A 25,063-nucleotide genomic window follows, 5' to 3' on the forward strand; every position below is an offset into this window, starting at 1 on the left:
CATGCTCTTGCAGCAACACCAAAGAGTTATTCGAAGATTTCTGTTTGAAGGTGGGTATCAATTCTTATAAATTTTAAAACTCCAGAAAATAATCAGCTGGAATGAGGATCCCAGAGCACAAAATCCTTGTCATCACAAAGCTATTTTAAGTTGGTGCACCCTGGATGAATGCTTTATAGACTGTGCAGTCAGGACCTTGCAGATTTGAGGCTGGACCTCATCTGAAATGCTCAGGTTCCCTTTTCCAAAATCTATCACATAACTCTAATCCCTTAAATCATTAGAGTCAATAAGAAAACCTAGTGTAATTTGGGGTTTGATTAATTTAACCTGATCTCTACATACTTAAAATGTCTAAAAGCTATTCAATGAGTAGTTTTCAAAGTGAGACACCTTCTCATCTTACTTGTAAAAAAAAGTATTTACCTCCTAAATTTAATAACTAAATACAAAGATATTGAATTCTTCGTCCTTTTTTCCTCACATAAAATAGCAAAGAAAAATCCTGAGTAAGTATACATAGCCTTGTATAAGAACACCTGCTTCAACGTATAACTATCAGATTATGATATAAAGTCTCCCGTAAATTCTTTTCAAACTTTTCTTTCTTTCTTCCTTCCTTCCTTTCTTTCTTTAAAGGTGTCTAATAAATTAAAATCTGATACACAGATGTTAACTTTTTTTTTGATCAAAACACATTAAAAGACTTGCAAAAATACTTAATTGAATGTAACTGATGAAGTTATAAACCAATTTATAATTGAGAACAATAACAACAAAAAATCCACAGCTTACATCTGTTGGAACTTGTAGCTCTTCTTGAGTATATTCATGGACTATGCGGATTAAATCCTTTGGAAAATATCCAAAAGTACGCCCAACCTATATTAAATGGGCAAAAGAAATGAATATCAATAAAAATTCTGTAGAAGAAATATAAATGAGAGACTTCTTAGTAGTGAGAGGAAACATATAGATAGGTAGATATAACCACAAGAGATGCATAGTTGCTATTATGATTACAGAGATTATTATTCCAATAAAACTTAAGTACAGAATGTTGTAAGGGCAACTTTTCTAAAACCACTTAAGTTTTCTTTCAACATTCAGCTTAATTTTAAACACAGGGCACATAAAGTGAGATTTCTGAAGTAGCTAGAAGATCTGCATAAGAGAATATTATTGTATATTACGTGATTAAAACTATGTAAATCAAGGCTGGTTAGAAACAATTCCAAATAACCTCTAACAAGAATTTATCTGCACATTTCACAGTATCACTCATAAACCAGTACTTAGAAGTCTTTCTTAAACCAATAAACAAAAGCCATGAGGGGACTTCCCTGGTGGCACAGTGGTTAAGAATCCGCCTGCCAATGCAGGGGACACGGGTTTGATCCCTGGCCCGGGAAGATCCCACATGCCGTGGAGCAACTGAGCCCACGCACCACAACTACTGAAGCCTGTGCGCCCTAGAGCCCATGCGCAGCAACTATTGAGCCCATGCGCTACAACTACTGAAAGCCGCCCGTGCTCCGCAACAAGAGAAGCCACGGCAATGAGAAGCCGGCACACCGCAATGAAGACCCAACACAGCCAAAAAGAACCGTACAAACAAAAAAAAGCCATGAAAATTAACAAGTAAAAAAAACATTTCTGAAATGCATGACCACTACAACAAAAGGCAAATATTTATTGATATCATGGGCTATACTAGCTTTTTCAACAAATGGATTTTCAAGTATTTGGGGAGAAAATAAAATTCATACTAATTACACAGCAAGCTTAGTTTCTTGCAAAGTAAACCTCTATAGAAGATTATCCCATTTATCTATAGCGCTAACAGCTAAGATATATTAGGTTTGTCCTCTTGAGAAACATACACTGTCTTTTGCTAGCTACAGTCTGAAAGGGAGAAGCAGATCTCTTTCCAATCATTAAAGGAGATTGACGTGCAGATCAAATGCACAAAAAGAAAAAACAGGCTATCTTATCAGTAACCCCTAAAATATCCTCATTACCAGGGCTCTTGTTATATCTGGCAACTATGTGAAAGCCAGTTTTAGTAGAATACTGCCTTGAAGATTAGATAAGACAAGGCAATTTTAAATTGCTACATTGGCAGTTAAAGTCTGAAACTCTAAGAAACAATAAGAAGCTGCAGGATGAAAACTAAGAAATAAAAACAAAAACCATTCTGAAAGCTCAGGAGAGATAGTTTTTAATTTCCTTAAGTATAAGGTTCATGAAATGACACAGGAGACTGAGGGAAAACACATTTACTTCCTTCTCAGGAAAATTTTATTTTATTAAGAGAATATGGAAAAGGGAAAGAAATCAGAGCTACGTGGAGAAAGGAAATACATTTATCTTTGTATAATCTTTGTCAACTGAGACCATAGGTCATAAAATACTCCGTATTTTTACATTGAGTGGGTCCCGTTTCTTATGATCTGACAAAAAGATGCAGAATCATGGGCCCTCATGACTGAAAGTAAGCTTTATATCTAATTTTGCTTCCATATATCATCTCTGCCAAGGAACTGCTGATTTGATTTGGGAAAAGAAAGAAAAGGGAAGGGGAGGGAAGGGAAGGGAAGGGAAGGCAAGGCAAGGCAAGGGAAAGGGAAAGGGAAAGGGAAGGCAAGGGAAGGGAAGGGAAAGCGAAAGGGAAGGGAAGGCAAGGGAAGGGAAGGCAGGGGAAGGGAATTGTTTCAAGAGAACAAATTCTGCATAAGCTACTATTAAGACAAATGTAAATAAGTGCCACTGCCCTGAAAGGAAATATTCACAAGGAAAATGGGTAAGACATGGGCCCTGCCCTTACAGAGCTTTTGACTTCACAGGAGGAAAGACAGCACACACATTAACTACAACACAAGGCAGTAAAAGGAACGCCACATGAGCAGTGCAAACAAAGTGCCACCTAAACAATTATTAGACAGCAAAGATCCCTTCTGGCTGGGAGCTGAGGGCAGTGCTTCCCTAGGAAGGCAGGGTCAGAGCTGGGAACCAGAAAGATTGTCAGGCTTTCTAGACGTGAATATGGTCGTGAGCAAAGGTGTGGAAGAGGGAAAATGCAAAGCCAAGTTCACTTATCCAAACGCTCCAGCTTCACCACTATATGAAAAACGCAGCCTAGGGACTTGGAAAAAATGTTCCAAGAGTACAGACTATCAAGAAATCTCATGCAGTAGACTTGAAAGAAACAGAATAGATTCTTCTTTGAATATGGTGATTCAACTGGGATCCCACCTAAATACAAGGGCTGTACCTGACCAGATGGTCTTACAAGACTCCTCCCTAGGAATCTGGACTGCCAGCAAAATAAATCGATTTTTCCCGATGGGGGATTCTCAAGCCCTCTTTCCTGTTGTTTGTTTGGTGTTTTATTGAGAGTGAAAATTTTCACATTTGGGACTGGGTGTTTCTCTAAGTATGTACAATCCTAAGGGCATTGAGGACTCTTATTACTTTCAGTAAATAACCAGTCCACACATCACATAAAAAGGAAAGGACAAGAGCTCATAAGCCTCCCAATCAGGTCACTCCTAGTGAATCTCCTCATTAAAAACATCAAAGCATGACAAAGTCATTGATTTCCATGTCTGCTGTCCTGGCACCCACAGAGCTGGCTGGGAATAGAGCTGCTTCAGTGAACTTGGGGGAGCAATTGTCCAAAAAAGCAGGAAAAGGATGCCCCAGCAGTTGCAAGCAAAACAAGCAAGAAAGCACACAGTGAAAATGACATTTTGCTTTTTTAACAGAAACAGCACACATGATTAGGTATGTGAATAATTTAGAAAAAAATTATTTTTAAAATTAACTCTAAACGTGAATACCTGAAACACTACCTTGCATACTTTACAGGATTAAGCCCCCAAATACTTTTTTTTTTCTTTTTTTTTAAATTTTTTATTTTATTTATTTATTTACTTATTTATTTATGGCTGTGTTGGGTCTTCGTTTCTGTGCGAGGGCTTTCTCTAGTTGTGGCAAGCTGGGACCACTCTTCATCGCGGTGCGCGGACCTCTCACTATCGCGGTCTCTCTTGTTGCGGAGCACAGGCTCCAGACGCGCAGGCTCAGTAGTTGTGGCTCGCGGGCCCAGTTGCTCCGCGGCATGTGGGATCTTCCCAGAGCAGGGCTTGAACCCGTGTCCCCTGCGTTGACAGGCAGATTCTCAACCACTGCGCCACCAGGGAAACCCAATACTTCCTTTTTGAAACAATGAAGTTAAGGTTTTTCAGGTTTCACCATTGGTAACTACTAGTTTGTTTTCTGCATCTGTGAGTCTGCTTCTGTTCTATTACATTCATTCGTTTTTACTTTTTAAGAGTCTACTTATAAGTGATAACGTACAGTATTTGTCTTTCTCTGCCTTATTTCACGAAGCACAACAACCTCCAGATCCATCCATGCTGTTGCAGATGGCAAGACTGCAGACTTTTTATGGCTGAATAATACTCTATTGTATATGTATCTACCACATCCTTATTTACTCTGTACAGAGCATCCGTGGCTGGTAAGGCCTAGAACTTGATGCTGAGGAGTGATAGCCAGAAGCAGTGCAGTTCTGTTGAAGGCCCTCTTCTGTGTCCCCACCTGGGGACACAGAACCATCCTCTTTTTCCACAGTCTAGCAGAGAGAACAGGTTAACTCCATTAAAGACCCCAAGAAACAGTTTCTTAAATCTACAATGCTGGCTTCCCTGGTGGCGCAGTGGTTAAGAATCCGCCTGCCGATGCAGGGGACACGGGTTCGAGCCCTGGCCCGGGAAGATCCCACATGCCGCGGAGCGACTAAGCCCACGTGCCACAACTACTAAGCCTGCGCTCTAGAGCTCGCGAGCCACGACTACTGAAGCCCGCGCCCCTAGAACCCGTGCTCCGCAACAAGAGAAGCCACCGCAATGAGAAGCCCACGCACCGCAACGAAGAGTAGCCCCCGCCCGCCGCAACTAGAGGAAGCCCGCGCACAGCAACGAAGAACCAAAGCAGCCCAAAATAAAAAAAAAAAAAAAAAAAGAAATCTACAGTGCTAAACAAGCCAATAAAAAGGAAGAAAATTAAGTATGTCAAATTTTTACTTACACTTCCAGCCCAAACTTCAGGAGATCCCCCTGCCAGTTTATAGTAGACATATACAGGGTCACCTTTTTTAAAATTCACAAAACGACAATCCGGGCCTGTAAAATCTTCCAGAGCCTCACCCCGGTACATTAACACTGTATATAAAGAGAGAGAAAAAAAAAAGCAGATATCAGGATTCAACTTCCACAGTCCATATTGGCTTATCAGGAAATATAAGAATCCACTGTAAACAACAATCAAGTTTCTCCAGTACTCTCTGGAACCAATCGCTTTCAACTCATATGCGCAAAGCCTCTATAGAGCTTTATTGGTTATAGATCATGACATCCCCCTGCAAGTAGACAGGAGAGAGGGAAACTTTCCCAATGCGTCCACCGCCACACATGGCTGGTCTCAAGTGAAGCTCTTGGTTCCCTCTCCGTCTAGTCCTCAGTCTTTGCTGTTGCATAATCATAAAAGGCTTCATTTTGCAGTTGGGTAAATTCGAGCGCAGATGCTACTAGTGTAAGCATGACTAAATGCAGAGGTAACAGGTAATTGGGGAGAGCACCCAAGAACCCCCAAGGGGTCAATTAACTTGAACTAACCGCTGAAAGGCCCTATATCTTTAAGTGGCTGTAACTGTTACCGCGCAGCAGTAAACACTGTCCATTTCATTTGCAGTCAAGTTGCTCTCTCCCTCAGTAGATGGATAAATTAACGGGAAAGGACATCACACCCTATTATGGATCCAGTCACATTACAAGATATTATTTTTCTGAAAGTATATAATGTTGACTATACCCAACATTAAGGTTTATTTATTTCTATAAACAAAATCAAAATTAGGCAAGTGGGTTTTGTTTCTATAAACAAAATCATATGTGGCAGGGACAAGCAAAACTATGAGAATTGTTTAGTAGTTACCTTCAGTCTTAAAATGCAGGACAAATCACACTCGATCTAGAAATTGGTAGAAGCAATATTTTTCTTTTTGTTGGCCAAATACACAGTTTCTAATGTAAGATGAAATGGACAATAAATGCAATTAAGTAGCAGAGAAAAAGAAGAATGAAAGGGAAATAACACTTTTTCTAACAGCCAATTAGCAATAAGTACATTAAAGCACATCTTTAAATACGTATTTGAGGGACAAACATATAAAGGGGGTTATTCGGATTTTAAAGCTAAAATCTTATTATTTTAATACATGTCAGCATCCTAATTCAGATATAATTAGGTGAGAGGCCAAGTTGAAGGTGATGGACAATTTAAGACTGGGGATTCTATCAGAATTGGAAACGGCAATGTATCTCTTATTCCCCCTTAAAAGAGATCACTGCAGATTTGTAATAATAAATCAGATAACAACATAGTGCGCACTGAGGAACAGCTATCTGAAAAGCACACAAAGACAGCTCACAAGCACACACCTTACTAAGTAAACACTTTAGGCAACACAACACAGACCCAGAGCCTGCTCTAGCTGCTGCCTGTTGTGTTTGGTTACATCTGTTTTGACACATGCCATTTCTCATGTTATGTGACCACCATGGGCCCTTCCAACACCATGTCTCCATACTAAGGAAGCATCAGTGATGTGATTCTCTAGGTAACTGGTTTTGAGGAACCCAGGTAGGATAGTGCTTGAAAGCAACGAATAGCAAACATCTGCTATATCCAACCCTGCTTGCTAATAACCCGGATTTACTCTGAGAAAACTGCAGGAACAATTCATGGAAGTTGCTCTACTTTTGTGGCGTTTATTTACATCAGTCCTAGGGTTACTTCTAGGAATGGCTTAAACACAAATCAAAGACTGCCTCCTTTCTTTCCTCTAACAGCTGGCAGTGCTACAGTTCTTCAAATAGTGAAATTTGGTTTCGAATAACACCCATTTTGAATATAAATAGCTAAACTGTAGGCTTCGGCCTCCTCAGAACGAACATTTTTCTATAGGTACTGGTTACAACAGATGAACAACCGTTTCTGAAGCGGTTATCGGTAAGTTTACAAGGTTATTTGAGACCGGCCGGGAGGCCACAAGGATGATACTTGTCCGGCAAACACACAGGAAGACAGCCCAAGAGCACAAATGATTAAGGCTGAAGCTAGTTGGGTTTATAAAACTCTTGCAGTATTTACTGTTTTTACTTTAACAATCCTCTTCACCTGAGTTTGGGGCTCTCTGCCCTCCTCAACGCCCGCAGTCCGCCCTCCCACCGCCAATTCTCGGTTAAGGAACCATTCCGCTTCCTGCGCGAAGAGGAGGCTGCTGGTCCCAGGTGGCCTCTTCCGAGAACGAAAGATTTTGGCCTTTCCGGTGCCCTCCCTGCCTGGCTGCTTGCAGGAGCCTTCCAAGCACAGAAATGACAGAACTGAGGCAGAGCCGGGGAGGAGACCTTGGAACACACCGCAAGCCTGGACTCCAGGCTCGTCCCAAACCTAAACTCCAATCCCTGTTCAAAAGGCGGTCCGATCCCCGAATCCCAGTGAAGCAGAGGGGCGAAGGGGCAGCGCCAGGAAGCCTTTCCCGAGCCCCACCAGCAACCTGCCGCAGGGAAGACGCCCACCGAGCCCTTAGCGCATCTGCCCCCGGACTGCACCCAGCGAGGTCCCCGCCGAGGGGGCAGGATAGCGCTTGCGGGCAGCGCGGGGAGCCCAGGGAGCGCGGCGCGCCACCCCATCCTTCCTCGGAACCGGGGCGGGCCGGAGGAGGGGACGCTGTGAGCGATCCCCGGGGAAACCGGAGGCCACCTCCGACCCCCCCACCCCCACCTCCCGCCTCCCGCCTCCGTCGGCAAAAGAAAAATGAACAGCTGGCAACAAGTGGGAGGTGCAGCCCCCCACGGCCGGGGCCGGCTGGCCCGGGCGCCCGCAGGGCCGGAGGGGACAGACGCAAGGACCCGGGGCTCGCCCACCTTGGCGCTCCGCCCGCCCGGCCTGCGCCCCCCCGGCCGGCTTGGTGCGCTGCCGAGCCCCCGCCCCCGCGCCGCCCTCCCGGGCACTCACTGCTGCATTCGTCGTCCGCGCAGAGTTTGTGCTGCGAGAAGCGCCGGACGGTGTTCGGGTCCGGCTGGCCGGGTACCCGCCAGAGCGGCCTGAGCAGGAGCAGCCACAAGAGGAGCCCCGGCGCCGCAGCCATGTTGTGGTCACCTCGCGGAGCCGGTGACGCGGAGGAGGCGGCCCGGGCGGGGCGGGGGGCGGAGCGCGGGGGGCGGGGGGACGCGCGGCGGGGCGGGGCGGTGCCCGCCGGGGTGTGAGTCCCTGACCGACACGTCAGCACGGCCTCCGGGAGGGGATGGAGGGGGTCCGGGAGGAGGAGGGGGACCCGCACTCGCACCTCCTTCCCAAGGCTTTCTCCTCCGGTTGCTGCCTTGGCAACCGGGACTCTATCTTCTCCCTCGTCCAATCGCCTGCCTTTGCCCCTGTCCATTCGCAGTCGGCCCTCCGCGAGACTCCCTCCCTCGCCCACCCCTCTCTGCGACTTTGGATCCTCCGACCCCGCGCCATCCCAACAGCAGGTCTTCTTTGACACCTTCTTGCAGCTTCTGATTTCTGGTTCGTCTCCAGCTTGCTCACCCTCACCCCCCCCTTCTTGCTTTGGTACCTCCTTTTCCGAACTACCAAATCCCACCCACGATTTACCACTGATAGTCTCCAGTTCGAGATTCCGTCTTCTTCTGACTCCCAGGGGTTTTGGGGGGCCCCATCCCATGACCCCCTTATATTAGGAAAGGGAGGTGTCAGTGGAATGGTGGGTCGGTGACGTACAATAGAGCCGGTGGCCTGCTTGGTCTTTTTCCCCACCCCCGGCCCTGGGGGTTGGAGGTGGGCAATGGCTCCTCATGCTGAGATCTTCAGATTTGGGGGTCTTTATCCATAAGGGGAGAATAATTTAATTCAATGCAAATATATTGAGCTCCCCTTTTATGCTATTATTTCAGGCCAGACGCTGGACAAAGCATTAGGATGGTGAGGGGAAACACGTAGATCAACAGACAAGATATCAGGCCTTTGTCTAAAGAAGCCCACAATTTAGTGGAAACAACTCACATCAAAACGACTAAAGAATAAATGTCGGGCTTCCCTGGCGGCGCAGTGGTTGAGAGTCTGCCTGCCAATGCAGGGGACACGGGTTCGAGCCCTGGTCTGGGAAGATCCCACATGCCGCGGAGCAACTAGGCCCGTGAGCCACAACTGCTGAGCCTGCGCGTCTGGAGCCTGTGCTCCGCAACAAGAGAGGCCGCGATAGTGAGAGGCCCGCGCACCGCGATGAAGAGTGGCCCCCGCTTGCCACAACTAGAGAAAGCCCTCGCACAGAAACGAAGACCCAACACAGCCATAAATAAAATAAAATTAATTTAAAAAGAATAAATGTCGTTAGGAGGAAAAAGCTAATCAATAGTGGCTAACATTTATTGAGCAGTTTCTTTACGTCCAAGTGTTATTCTAAGGTGTGTGTGTGTGTGTGTGTGTGTGTGTATATATATATATATATATATATGATCAATTTGTTTAATGTATCTTCACAACAATAGTAGGTCCTATTACTATCTTCATTTTCAAGATGAGTACATTGCATTTGTCTGTGACCAGGGTCTTCTCACTGTTGTCTCTGCCAAGGCTATTTATCAACCTTGAATGCCAATCAAATGCATTAGTTGGTTTCCCAAACTGACTGGATTCTTTAAAAGCAAGAGGAAAGAATGTGGCCCATCCATGCAAACCATAATGCTGAATAAAGGAAAAGATGAGAGATGTTCACAGTTGTTTATCTATAGGGGCCATGAGATGTCCCATTGGTCCAGTGTCGTTTCCATGCTGTCTGGAGAGAATGTACAATAGATTAGGTGACTGTCCAAATAGCAGTGCCATGAGGAGTTCTTCTTTTCTTTTCTACTCTGTGTTTCATTGCTTTAGAATCTTAGGTGTGTCTAATAGGCAACTCCAACTTCATATGTTGAAAAGCAAACTTCTTATTTTCTCTCTCAAACCATGCTCCTTTCAATCTTCCCTATCTCAATAACTGGCCATTTAATTCTATTTCCCAGGTGTTCAAGTCAAAAACTTACAAACTGTTCTTGACTTCTCTTTGTCTCATACCCCAAGTCCAATCCATCAGACAATCCTGGGCACTCTCTTTGAATTGCTTTACTGAGGTGTAATTGACATACAATAACTTGCACACATTTATAGTTTACAATTTGATAAGTTTTGACACATACACACTCGTGAGACCACCACCACTATCAAGGTAATTAACATATCCATTACCCCAAAAAGAGTCCTCATGCTTCTTTGTAATCCCTCCCTCCCCTCCCCTGCCCGTCTCCAAACAACCTTCTGTTGCTACAGATTGATTTGTATTGAATAGTTTCTAGAATTTGATATAAATTGAATCATACATTATGTATTCTTTTTTGTCTGACTTCTTTCACTCAGCATAAGCATTTGAAATACGTCCAGGATCTGACCACTCCTCACCGTCTCCTATGCTAACACTGCAGGCCAAGCCACCATCATCTCTCAACTGAAAGACTGCAGTAGCTTCCTCACTGTTCTCCCTGCTTCTGCCCTGCCCTCCCAAAGTCTATTGTCTCAATAGCAGCCAGAGCGATCATTTCGTGATATAAATGTGGTCATGTCTCTCCTCTACTCAAAACCTTCCTCTAGCTTTCCACTTCCAAGTCAGATGCAATGACTTTATTATGGACTGCACTGTCTTATTTGATCTGACCCTGCTCATCCCTTTTACCCCCATTTCCTAGCACCCTCCCCTGGCTCTGTTAGTTTCGCTCAAATACACCAAGCCCACTCCTGCATCAGAGCATTTGCACTTGCAATTTTCCCTCAGCCTGGAACGGTTCCCCTAAATAGTCTGCTTGGCTAACTAGTTCCCTCACTTCATCAAGGGTCTGTAACAATACCATATCTTATTAGAGATGCCTTCCCTGATCACCCTATATAAACAAGAACTCCTTCCCATGATTACCTAGCCCATCACCCTGCTTTATTTTTCTTCAGAGCAGTTACCACCTGCCTTACATTTGTTTATCTATTTGACTGCCCACCTCCCCCAAATATAAGCTTCATGGGAGAAAGGAATTTGCCTTGCTCATTGTGTAACATAATCCCCAAGGAAAATGTCTAAAACGTCTAGAATGTATTAGGTACTCAACAAATGATCTGATAGATGAACCCATAATTCCTCATGTATTGTAAATATACTACACTATTAGCCTACATGGAGGCTCCATATATAAATAGTACCGAGAGGGAATATGCCATGAGAGCAAGGCATTTTGTGTTTTCCCTTCAGCGGCACCCTCAACACTGGAAACCAAACTTGGAATATATGCACTGTTGATTGAGGGCATATTTGTTGTGGAGGGAGTGAATGAAATTGCACTGTACTCTTTTCCTGTATCTTATCAGAATATTAAAGCAGATAAAGAGGTCATTTTAATTTTTGTTATTTCTATTTAGAGCAGTATTAATGACAATTCATTGGTGGAAAAAGCAAAATTCCAAAATGACCTAACTGAATATCACTTCACTAATATTTAATTTGACTGATTTTCACATATGCTTTTATATGAGTGAGAGTACTCAGTTACTAAGGAACTGGCTGCTTAGTTTGTAGATTTTCCAGGGGTTTATGTGCATTATTTTTTACTATTATTATTGCCTTAAAGAGATATTAACAAGTTTGGTGGCTAATCAAAAAAAATCTCAGCTGACCACAGTGAGAGTGGTGGTAGTAGTTCTTCCTGCCTGCATATATATAATTATAGTGGATGAATCAGCATTCAGCTTTACTCATAGCATTTAAACACAGATGTTCAACATAAATTCTAATCTCAAGTACATTATTTGTTAACACCTCAATTGGAATTTCCACTAAGTAAAGGTTGAGTAAAAGTCAAAAAATAAATGTGTGTAGTTTGGTGGCGGGGAGAGCATAAAGTATAAGGTATGGAGGGTCCCTGACCTTAGAGAATTTGCAATCTGATTGAGAAAACAACACAAGTACATCTGAAACAAATAGAAGACAGCATAATAACATATATCATTGTAAACCTCCCATCGTGCCTACCCAGGAACATCCATAAGGCCTAACACTGAAGTGATCAGAAATAACCCAGTCTGTTCCCAATGCTGAAACCACTCAGAGTCCAGAGAATAGGATAAAACATTTCTTAAGGACTATGGCTTCCAGTCTAGAGGGAGTAACAGGGACTAGATTTACCCTCCCTCTGTGCTTCAATTCAATATCTAGAAAACTAGACAAAATCTATGAAATGATAATTTTTACACATTGGACAACAAACAGTATAGGCAGTGACCCCTAAAATAAGTGGAACAAATGAGGCGAGTGCTATGATTGTCCCAACTTACTTCCCAGATAAAGTTTCCAGGACACAACCAGAAAAGGGAAACTCAAACAGGTGATTGCCTTGAGTTGAAGAGACAGATTTGCAAGTTTGGGGAGGCCAACACAGCTGGAATGCATAAGGGAAGAGTACAGGAGAGAAGAGAGCTACATGGGAAAAAAGAGAACTTTGCAGAGAGAGCTCCAGAGATCTGCAGAAGGTTTCTCTCAAGTCTTCAACTGAGTAATGATAAGTGCCTGTGTGTGAGGAACTACCTGAGGCCAGGGAAAGAACCACTGAGGGAAAAAGGAGAACAATCACTGGAGTAGAGAATAGTTTGTATTTTCACTAGCCAGAGTGAAAAACCTGTCATATTCAGTTCATCAGGTAGAGTACTCAGTAAAGGGAAAAATCAGCCTAAGATCTAAAGCTACTCTTATCCTGCCTAACAAGGCTTGAAAACAAGCCTTGAAAAGATAAAAATGTTTTCAAGTAAATTAACTGCATTCCAGAACAGAGGTCAAGATTATTTAAAAGAGTACAAAATATCCAACACTCAACAAGGTAAATTCACAATGTCTGGAATACAAAAAAAAATTATGAAGTATGCAAAGAAGCAGGAAAATACAAACCATAATGAAAAGAAAAATCAATCAATAGGAATGTTCCAAAATGACACAGATAATAGAATTATTACACAGGACATTAACACAATTATATTTCATATGTTCAAGATTCTGTGGGAAAGCATAAACATGTAAAGGAAAACATAGAGGATAGAAAAATGATCCAAATCAAACTTAGGTGAATAAACCAATGGCTGACATGAAAAATACACTGGACAGGATTGACAGTAGATTAGACACAGAAGAAGAAAATATTAGTGAACTTGAAGACATAGTTATATAAACTCCCCAAAATGAAACAAAGAGACTGAAAGAAATGAACAGAGCATCAGTGTGGACACCTTCGGTTAGCCCAATATTTATGTAATTGGGGTCCTTAAAGGAGGTAGGAGACAGAAAAGGTATCTGAAGAAATAATGAATGAAAGCATTCCAAATAAGATGAAAACTCAGATCTAAGAAGCTCAACAAACCCCAAACACAAGAAACATGAATAAAATTAAACCAATGCACGTCAAAATGCTTAAAACCAGTGATAATGGAAAAAAATTGAAACTCGTCTAGAGAAAACAGACACACTATGTACGTAGGAGTAAAGATAAATTTCTCTTTGGAAACATGCAAGCCAGAAGACAGAAGATCAATATATTTAAAGTGCTGGGGGTAAAGTATGAAATTCTGGAGTTGTATATCACGTGAAAATATTTTTCAAAGATAAGGTGAAGTCTTTTCAACATGTGGTGCTGGGACAATTGAATATCTACATGCAAAAGAATAAAACTGAACTCTACCTTAGCCACATACAAAAATTAACTCAAAATGGATCACAGTCTTAAATGTAAAATTGGGAAGATTGAAAATCCTTGAAGAAAACATAGGGAGAAATCTTGGAGTAGTCAATGATGACTTAGGTATGACCCTAAAAGCATAAGCAACCAAATGAAAAATAGATAAATTGGACTTCATCAAATTTAAAACCTCTGCTCTTCAAAGGATCTAATCAAGACAGTGAAAAGACAACCATATTTGCAATTCATATATCTGATAAGGGACTTAGGTCTAGAATATATAAGGAACTCTTTAAGTTTAATAATAAAAAGACAAATAACCTAGTTAAAAATAGGCAAATAATTTGAATAGACATTTCTCCAAAGAAAATATATAATGGTCAATAAGTAGATGAAAAGATGATTAACATGATTAGCCATTAGGAAATCAAAACCACAATGAACTATCAAAACTACAATGAGCTATCATTTCATATCCACTAAGAAGACTATAATAGGGAGACCTTCAAGATGGCGGAGGAGTAAGACATGGAGATCACCTTCCTCCCCACAAATACATCAGAAATACATCTACATGTGGAACAACTCCTACAGAACACCTACTGAACGCTGGCAGAAGACCTCAGACTTCCCAAAAGGCAAGAAACTCCCCATGTACCTGGGTAGGGCAAAAGGAAAAAGAAAAAACAGAGACAAAAGCTTAGGGACGGGACCTGCACCTCTGGGAGGGAGCTGTGAAGGAGGAAAAGTTTCCACACACTAGGAAGCCCCTTCACTGGTGGAGACGGGGTGAGGGTTGGATGAAGGGGAAGCTTTGGAGCCACAGAGGAGAGCGCAGCAACAGGGGTGCGGAGGGCAAAGCAGAGAGATTCCCACACAGAGGATCGGTGCTGACCAGCACTCACCAACCCGAGAGGCTTGTCTGCTCACCCGATGGGGTGGGTGGCGGGACGGGGCTGGAAGCTGAGGCTCGGGCTTCGGAGGTCAGACCCCAGGGACAGGACTGGGGTTGGCTGCGTGAACACAGCCTGAAGGGGGCTATTGCGCCACAGCTAGCTGGGAAGGAGTCTGGGAAAGAGTCTGGACCTGCCTAAGAGGCAGGAGACCATTGTTTTGGGGTGCGTGAGGAGAGGGGATTCAGAGCACCGCCTAAATGAGCTCCAGAGACAGAAGTGAGCCACAGCCATCAGCACAGACACCAGAGACGGGCATGAGACGCTAAGGCTGCTACTGCAGCCACCAAGAAGCCTGTGTGCAAGCACAGGTCACTATCCACACCTCCCCTCCTGAGAGACTGTGCAGCCCGCCACTGCCAGGGTCCTGTGATCCAGGGACAACTTCCCCAGGAGAACACACAGCGCTCCTCAGGCTGTTGCAACGTGGCACTGGCCTCTGCGGTAGCAGGCTCGCCCCGCATTCCGTACCCCGCCCACACCCTGGCCTGAGTGAGCCAGAGCACCGTAATCAGCTGCTACTTGAACCCCATCCAGTCTGAGCGAAGAACAGATGCCCTCAGGCGACCTACACGCAGAGGCGGGTCCAAATCCAAAGCTGAACCCCAGGAGCTGTGAGAACAAAGAAGAGAAAGGGAAACCTCTCCCAGCAGCCTCAGGAGCAGCAGATTGAATCTCCACAATCAACTTGATGTACCCTGCATCTCTGGAATACCTGAATAGACAACGCATCATCCCAAAATTGAGGCAGTGGACTTTGGGAGCAACTGTAGACTTGGGGTTTGCTTTCTGCATCTAATTTGTTCCTGGATTTATGTTTATCTTACTTTAGTATTTACAGTTTATTATCATTGGTAGATATATTGATTGGGTTGCTCTCTTCTGCCTTTTTTTTTATATATATAGACATACGTATTTTTTTCCTTTTTCTCTTTTTGTGAGTGTGTATGTGTATGCTTCTTTGTGTGATTTTTGTCTGTATAGCTTTGCTTTTACCATTTGTCCTAGGGTTCTGTCTGTCTGTTTTTTTGTTTGTATTTTTTTTAGTATAGTTTTTAGCACTTGTTATCATTGGTGGATTTGTTTTTTGGTATGGTTGCTCTCTTCTTCTTTCTTTCTTTTTATTTTTAATTCTTACTTTTTAATTCTTTTTATTTTTAATTCTTACTTTTTAATTTTTTTTATTTTTAATACTTATTTTTTATTTTAATAACTATTTTTTCTTTCCTTCCTTCTTTCTTTCTTTCTTTCTCTCTTTCTTCCTTCCTCCCTCCCTCCCTCTCTCTCTCTCTCTTTCTTTCTTTCTCCCTTTTCTTCTGAGCCGTGTGGCTGACAGGGTTTTGCTGCCCCGGCCGGGTGTCAGGCCTGAGCCTCTGAGGTGGGAGAGCCGAGTTCAGGACATTGGTCCACCAGAGACCTCCTGGCTCCACATAATATGAAACAGCGAAAGCTCTCCCAGAGATCTCCATCTCAACGCTAAGACCCAGCTCCACTCAATGACCAGCAAGCTACAGTGCTGGACACCCTACGCCAGACAACTAGCAACACAGGAATAAAACCCACCCATTAGCAGAGAGACTGCCTAAAATCATAATAAGATCGCAGACACCCCAAATCACACCACTGGACACGGTCCTGCCCACCAGAAAGACAAGATCCAGCCTCATCCACCAGAACACAGGCACTACTCCCCTCCACCAAAAAGCCTACACAACCCACTGAACCAACCTTAGCTACTGGGGGCAGACACCAAAAACAATGGGAACTACGAAACTGCAGCCTGCGAAAAGGAGTCCCCCAAAACAGTAAGTGAAGCAAAATAAGATGACAGAGAAACACACAGCAGATGAAGGAGCAAGGTAAAAACCCACCAGACCAAACAAATGAAGAGGAAATAGGCAGTCTACCTGAAAAAGAATTCAGGGTAATGATAGTAAAGATGATCCAAAATCGTGGAAATGGAATGGAGAAAATACAAGAAACGTTTAAAAAGGACCGAGAAGAACTGAAAAGCAAACAATGATGAACAACACAATAAATGCAATTAAAATTTCTCTAGAAGGAATCAGCAGCAGAATAACTGAGGTAGAAGAACGGATAAGTGACCTGGAAGATAAAATAGTGGAAATAACTACTGCAGAGCAGAATAAAGAAAAAAGAATGAAAAGAATTGAGGATAGTCTTAGAGACCTCTGGGACAACATTAAATGCACCAATATTCGAATTATAGGGGTCCCAGGAGAAGAAAAGAAAAAGAAAGGGACTGAGAAAATATTTGCAGAGATTATAGTTGAAAACTTCCCTAATATGGGAAAGGAAATAGTTCATCAAGTCCAGGAAGCGCAGATAGTCTCACACAGGAAAATCCAAGGAGAAACATGCCAAGACATGTTAATCAAACTCTCAAAAATTAAATACAAAGAAAATCTATTCAAAGCAGCAAGGGAAAAGCAACAAATAACATACAAGGGAATCCCCATAAGGTTAACAGCTGATCTTTCAGCAGAAACTCTGTAAGCCAGAAGGGAGTGACAGGATATATTTAAAGTGATGAAAGGGAAAAACCTAAAACCAAGATTAATCTACCCAGCAAGGATCTCATTCAGATTCGACAGAGAAATTAAAACCTTTACAGACAAGCAAAAGCTGAGAGAATTCAGCACCACCAAATCAGCTTTACAACAAATGCTAAAGGAATTTCTCTAGGCAGGAGACACAAGAGAAGGAAAAGACCTATAATAACAAACCCAAAACAGTTAAGAAAATGGTAATAGGAACATACATATGGATAATTACCTTAATGTAAATGGATTAAATGCTGCAACCAAAAGACATAGATTGGCTAAACGGATAGAAAAATAAGACCCGTATATATGCTGTCTACAAGAGAGCCACTTAAGACCTAGGGACACATACAGACTGAAAGTAAGGGGATGGAAAAAGGTATTCCATGCAAATGGAAATCAGAAGAAAGCTGGAGTAGCAATTCTCATATCAGACAAAGCAGACTTTAAAATAAAGAGTATTACAAGAGACAAAGAAGGACACTACATAACAATCACAGGGTCAATCCAAGAGGAAGATATAACTACTGTAGATATTTATGCAGCCAACATAGGAGCACCTCAGTACATAAGGCAAATGCTAACAACCATAAAAGGGGAAATTGACAGTAACACAATCACAGTGGGGGACTTTGACACCCCATTTTCACCAATGGATGGATCATCCAGAATGAGAATAAACAAGGAAACAAGAGCTTTAAATGATACATTGAACAAGATGGACTTAATTGATATTTACGGGACGTTCTGTTCAGGACCAACAGAATACACTTTCTTCTCGGGTTCTCATGGAGCATTCTCCAGGATGGATCATGGGTCATAGATCAAGCCTTGGTAAATTTAACAAAATTGAAATCGTATCAAGTATCTTTTCCAACCACAACGCTATGAGACTAGATATCAATTACAGGAAGAAATCTGTAAAAAATATAAACACATGGAGGCTAAACAATACACTACTTAATAACCAAGAGATCACTGAAGAAATCAAAGAGGAAATCAAAAAATACCTAGAAACAAATGACAATGAAAACACAATGACTCAAAACCTGTGGGATGCAGCAAAAGCAGTTCTCAGAGGGAAGTTTATAGCAATACAATCCTACCTCAAGAAACAAGAAACATCTCAAATAAACAACCTAGCCTTACGCCTAAAGCAATTAGAGAAAGAAGAACAAAAACATCCCCCAAAGTTAGCAGAAGGAAAGAAATCATAAAGATCAGATCAGAATTAAATGAAAAAGAAGTGAAGGAAACAATAGCAAAGATCCATAAAACTAAAAGCTGGTTCTTTGAGAAGATAAACAAAATTGATAAACCACTAGCCAGACTCATCAAGAAAAAAGGGAGAAGACTCAAATTAATAGAATTAGAAATGAAAAAGGAGAAGTAACAACTGACACTGCAGAAATACAAAGGATCATGAGAGATTACTACAAGCAAGTATATGTCAATAAAATGGATAACCTGGAAGAAATGGACACATTCTTAGAAAAGCACAACCTTCTGAGACTGAACCAGGAAGAAATAGAAAATATAAACAGACCAATCGCAAGCACTGAAATTGAGACTGTGATTAAAAATGTTCCAACAATCAAAAGTTCCAGGACCAGATGGCTTCACAGGTGAATTCTATCAAACATTTAGAGAAGAGCTAACACCTATCCTTCTCTAACTCTTCCAAACTATAGCAGAGGGAGGAACACTCCCTACCTCATTCTACAAAGCCACCATCACCCTGATACCAAAACCAGACAAAGATGTCACAAAGAAAGAAAACTACAGGCCAATATCACTGATGAACACAGATGCAAAAATCCTCAACAACATACTAGCAAACAGAATCCAACAGCATATTAAAAGGATCATACACCATGATCAAGTGGGGTTTAACCCAGAAATGCACGGATTCTTCAATATACACAAATCAATCAATGTGATAAATCATATTGACAAACTGAAGGACAAAAACCATATGATCATCTCAATAGATGCAGAAAAAGCTTTCCACAAAATTCAACACCCATTTATGATAAAAACCCTTCAGAAAGTAGGCATAGAGTGAACTTACCTCAACATAATAAAGGCCATATATGACAAACCCACAGCCAACATCGTTCTCAATGGTGAAAAACTGAAACCATTTCCACTAAGATCAGGAACAAGACAAGGTTGTCCAGTCTAACCACTATTATTCAACATACTTCTGTAAGTTTTAGCCACAGCAATCATAGAAGAAAAAGAAATAAAAGGAATCCAAATCGGAAAGGAAGAAGTAAAGCTGTCACTGTTTGCAGATGACATGATACTGTACATAGAGAATCCTAAAGATGCTATCAGAAAACTACCAGAGCTAATCAATGAATTTGCTAAAGTAGTAGGATACAATATTAATGCACAGAAATCTCTTGCATTCCTATATGCTAATGATGAAAAATCTGAAAGAGAAATTAAGGAAACACTCCCATTTACCATTGCAACAAAAGGAATAAAATACCTAGGAATACAGCTACCTAGGGAGACAAAAGACCTGTATGCAGAAAACTGTAAGACACTGATGAAAGAAATTAAAGATGATAGAAACAGATGGAGAGATGTACCATGTTCTTGGATTGGAAGAGTCAACATTGTGAAAATGACTATACTACCCAAAGCAATCTACACATTCAATGCAATCCCTATCAAACTACCACTGGCATTTTTCACAGAACTAGAACAAAAAAGTTCACAATTTGTATGGAAACACAAAAGACCCCAAATAGCCAAAGCAATCTTGAGAAAGAAAAACTGAGCTGGAGGAATCGGGCTCCCTGACTTCAGACTATATTACAGAGCTACAGTAATCAAGACAGTATGGTACTGGCACAGAAACAGAAACATAGATCAATGGAACAGGATAGAAAGCCCAGAGGTAAAGCCACACACATATGGTCAACTTATTTTTCATAAAGGAGGCAAGAATATACAATGGAGAAAAGACAGCCTCTTCAAAAAGTGGAAAACTGGACAGCTACATGTAAAAGAATGAAATTAGAACACTCCCTAACATCATACACAAGAATAAACTCAAAATGGATTAAAGACCTAAATGTAAGGCCAGACACTATAAAACTCTTAGAGGGAAACATAGGCAGAACACTCTATAACATAAATCACAGCAAGATCCTTTTTGACCCAGCCCCTAGAGAAATGGAAATAAAAACAAAAATAAACAAATGGGACCTAATCAAACTTAAAAGCTTTTGCACAGCAAATGAAACAATAAACAAGACGAAAAGACAACCCTCAGAATGGGAGAAAATATTTGCAAATGAAGCAACTGACAAAGGATTAACCTCCAAAATTTACAAGCAGCTCATTCAACTCAATATCAAAAAAACAAACAACCCAATCTAAAAATGGGCAGAAGCCCTAAATAGACATTTCTCCAAAGAAGATACACAGATTGCCATCAAACACATGAAAGGATGCTCAGCATCACTAATCATTAGAGAAATGTAAATCAAAACTGCAATGAGATATCACCTCACACCAGTCAGAATGGCCATCATCAAAAAATCTACAAACAATAAATTCCGGAGAGGGTGTGGAGAAAAGGGAACCCTCTTGCACTGTTGGTGGGAATGTAAACTGATACAGCCACTATGGAGAACAGTATGGAGGTTCCTTAAAAAACTAAAAATAGAACTACCATATGACCCAGCAATCCCACTACTGGGCATATACCCTGAGAAAACCATAATTCAAAAAGAGTCATGTACCACAATGTTCATTGCAGCTCTATTTACAATAGCCAGGACATGGAAGCAACCTAAGTGTCCATCGACAGATGAATGGATAAAGAAGATGTGGCACATATATATAATGGAATATTACTCAGTCATAAAAAGAAGCAAAATTGAGTTATTTGTAGTGAGGTGTATGGACCTAGAGTCTGTAATACAGAGTGAAGTAAGTCAGAAAGAGAAAAACAAATACCGTATGCTAACACATATATATGGAATCTAAAAAAAAGAAATGGTTCTTAAGAACCTAGGGGCAGGACAGGAATAAAGGCGCAGACATAGAGAATGGACTTGAGGACACAAGGGGGGGAAGGGTAAGATGGGACGAAGTGAGAGAGTGGCACGGACTTATAAATACTACCAAATGTAGACTAGATAGCTAGTGGGAAGCAGCCACATAGCACAGGGAGATCAGCTCGGTGCTTTGTGACCACCTAGAGGGGTGGGATAGGGCAGGTGGGAGGGAGACACAAGAGGGAAGAGATATGGGGATATATGTATATGTATAGCTGATTCACTTTGTTATAAACCAGAAGCTAAGACACCATCGTAAAGCAATTATACTCCAACAAGGATGTTCTAAAAAAATTTTTTGCTACGACTTTTTCTGTGGCCTACCATGTGGTCTATCCTGGGGGTTGTTCTGTTTGCACTTGAAAATAATGTGCGTTTTAGTGTGGTTGAGTGGAGTGTTCTGTATGTGTCTTTTGGGTCTATTTGGTTTACAGTGTTATTCACATCCACTGTTTCCTTATGGATTCTCTTCTTGATGATCTGTCCATTGTTGAGAGTGGGATATTAAAGTCTCCAACTATTACTGTAAAAAAAAAAATAAAAGAAGACAACTATAATAAAAAAAAGATAATAACAAGTGTTGGCAATGATGTAGAGAAACTGGAAATCTCATGCATTGTTGGTAGAAATGTAAAAGAATACAGCCCCTTTGAAAAACAATATCTCAGTTCCTCAACAGTTTAAACACAGAGTTACCATATAAGCCAGTAATTCCAATCCTAGGTATAGAACCAAGAGTAATGCAAACATATACCCACACAAAAACTTGTGTACAAATATTCATAGTATCATTATTTATCATAGCCAAAAATGAAAACAACTCAAATGTTCACCCAACTAATAAATTAGTAAATAAATAAATAAAATGCTGTATATCAATACAATAGCCAAAATAAGAAATGGGGGAAATAATACATGCTACAACATGTATTGATACTTGCTACAACAGGAATGACCCTTGAAAACATTATGTAAAGTGAAAAACTCCAGCCACAAAAGACCACATATTGTATGGTTCCATTTACATGAAATGTCCAGAATACACAAACCTGAAGAGACAGAAAGTAGATTATTGTTTGCCTAGGGCTGGCAGAGATGGGGGAGCTGAGAAAGGGGTGACAGATAAAAGGTACAGGACTTCATTTTAGGGTGATGAAAATGTTCTAATATTGATTGTGGTCATGCACAACTCTGTGATTATACTAAAAACTGTTGAATTGTTCACTTCAAATGGGTGAGTGTATACTTATGTGAATTATATGTCAATAACACTGTTACAAAAAAATAAGAAGATTCCCATGCCAAAAAGCAAATTTCTAAATGTGAAAAACAAAACAAAGCAAAAAAGATGGTGAAATATATTTTCAGACACACAAAAGCTAAAAGAATTCATCATTACCATATCTACACTGCAAGAAATGTTGACGTCTTTCAGCAGAAAGAAAATACCAGATGAAAATCTGAATCCACACCAAAAAGTGAAGAGTACAATAAATGTATATATGTGGACAAATATAAAATATATTTCTGTTTAAAATAAATAAAAGGTAAAATAATTTTTCTCATTTAAAAATTCTCTTTAAAAATAATTAGCTATTTAAAGTAAAAATAATAACACTATACTGTGATGTTTATAACATATGTACATACATGTAAAATGTATGACCATAAGCATATAAAAGCAGGAGAAGAAGAATGGGAGTATACTGTTGTAAAGACCTAAAACTATAAGGGAAGTGATAAAATATCACATGAAGGAATACTGTAATAAGTTAAAGATGCATATTATGAACTTTATAACAATAGTAACAACAACAACAAAACCACAAAGAGTTATAGCTAGTAAACCAACAAACAGACAACACGTTCTCAATTCATCCAAAGGAAGACAGAAAAAGAGAAAAGGAGAACAAAGAACAGATGAGGTAAATAAAATGCAAATTGCAAGACCATAGATTTAAACCTAATTTTATCAATAATCACATTAAACATAAATGGTCTAAACACCCCTATTAAAAGGTATAGATTTTCAGATTTAATTTTTAAAAAGGAAGACTTGGGACTTCCCTGGTGGTCCAGTAGTTAAGACTCTGCACTCCCAATGCAGGGGATCCAGGGTTTGATCCCTGGTCAGGGAACTAGATCCCGAGTGCCACAACTAAGACCTAGTGCAACTAAATAAATAAATAAATAAATATTTTTTAAAAAATAAAGAAATAAAAAGCAAGACTCAACTCTACACTTCCTATAAGAAAACACACTTTGGGCTTCCCTGGTGATGCAGTGGTTAAGAATCCGCCAGCCAATGCAGGGGTCACGGGTTCGATCCCTGGCCCGGGAAGATCCCACATGCCACGGAGCAACTAAGCCCGTGAGCCACAGCTACTGAAGCCATGCGCCTAGTGCCCATACTCTGCAACAAGAGAATCCACCTCAATGAGAAGCCTGCTCACCGCAACTAGATGAAGCCCCTGCACAGCAATGAAGACGCAACACAGCCAAAAATAAAAAACAAACAAATAAATAAATTTATAAAAAAAAAACAACACACTTTAAGTATAAAGGCACAAATAGGTTAAATGTAAAGAAAGATGAATGAAGCTAACGCTAATCAAAAGGAAGCTGGAGTAGCCATATTATTGTCAGACAAAGTAGATTTCACAGCAAAGAATATTACCGGGGTAAAGGAAGTTGTTTAATAATTTTAAATAAGTTAAATCATCAAGAGGATACATGTATTTTAATTGTTCATCTTAATAAGAAAGCTTCAAAATATATAAAGCAAAAACAGAACTTACAGGAGAACTGCACAAATTTATAATTATAGTTGGAGATTTCAAAAGCCGTCTTTCTCTCAATAATAGATAGAATAATTAGAGAGTCAATAAGGATATAGAAGACTTAAACAATACCATCAGTTTACTTGACCTAATTGATCTCCATAGAACACTACCCCAAAACAGCAGAATACACATTCCTTTTTCAAGTATTTGTGGAACGTTTACCATGATATTGTGGGCCATAGAACAGTACATTTTAAAAAATTTGAAACATACAAAGTATGTTTGTTGATCTCATGGAATTAAATTAGAAATCAGTAACAAAAAGATCTCCACATTTTGGAATCTAAATAACAAACTTTTAAATAACCCATGAATCAAAGAACAAAATCAAACAGGAAATTAGAAAGTATTTCACAGTGAATGAAATTGAAACCACAACATATCAAAATTGGTAAAATGTTACTAAAGTACTGCTTAGAGGAAAACTTACAGCTTTAAATGCCTATGTTAGAAAACCACAAAGGTCTCAAATCATAACTTCACCTTCCACCTTAAGAAACTTGAAAAATAAGAGCAAATTAAAACCCAAGCATAAGAAAGGAAATAATAAAGATAAAATCAGAAATCAATAAAATAGAAAGCAAAAAGAAAATAGAGAAGATCAACGAAACAAAAGTTGATTCCTTGAGAATCCTAATAAAACTTACAAGGCTCTAGTCAGATTGATCTGGAAGAAAACAAAGAAATGACACTAATTGCCAACATCAGCAATGACACAGAGGACATAACTACAGACATTAGAAGAATATAAATGGAATATTA

The 25,063-nt window shown here is 40.6% G+C and overlaps 1 protein-coding gene across 2 annotated transcripts in view; it reads right to left on the bottom strand.

Moving 5' to 3' along the window:
• The window catches only part of MIA3 (MIA SH3 domain ER export factor 3), a 78,887-nt gene that overhangs the window by 44,433 nt on the left and 9,391 nt on the right, over positions 1–25,063 (bottom strand). The window contains exons 1-3 of one of the 2 annotated variants that reach the window (XM_068541780.1): positions 8,086–8,250; positions 5,095–5,228; positions 796–882 (exon numbers count right to left, since the gene is read on the bottom strand). In XM_068541780.1, the coding sequence (XP_068397881.1) occupies positions 796–882; positions 5,095–5,228; positions 8,086–8,218 (354 nt within the window). In that variant the 5' untranslated portion in view covers positions 8,219–8,250. Of the gene's footprint in view, positions 1–795; positions 883–5,094; positions 5,229–8,085; positions 8,251–25,063 lie in introns of those variants that run through there. The other variant, XM_068541781.1, reaches the window with a different exon arrangement.

Source organism: Eschrichtius robustus, chromosome 3 (genome assembly GCF_028021215.1).
Source record: "Eschrichtius robustus isolate mEscRob2 chromosome 3, mEscRob2.pri, whole genome shotgun sequence".
Taxonomy (NCBI): domain Eukaryota; kingdom Metazoa; phylum Chordata; class Mammalia; order Artiodactyla; family Eschrichtiidae; genus Eschrichtius; species Eschrichtius robustus.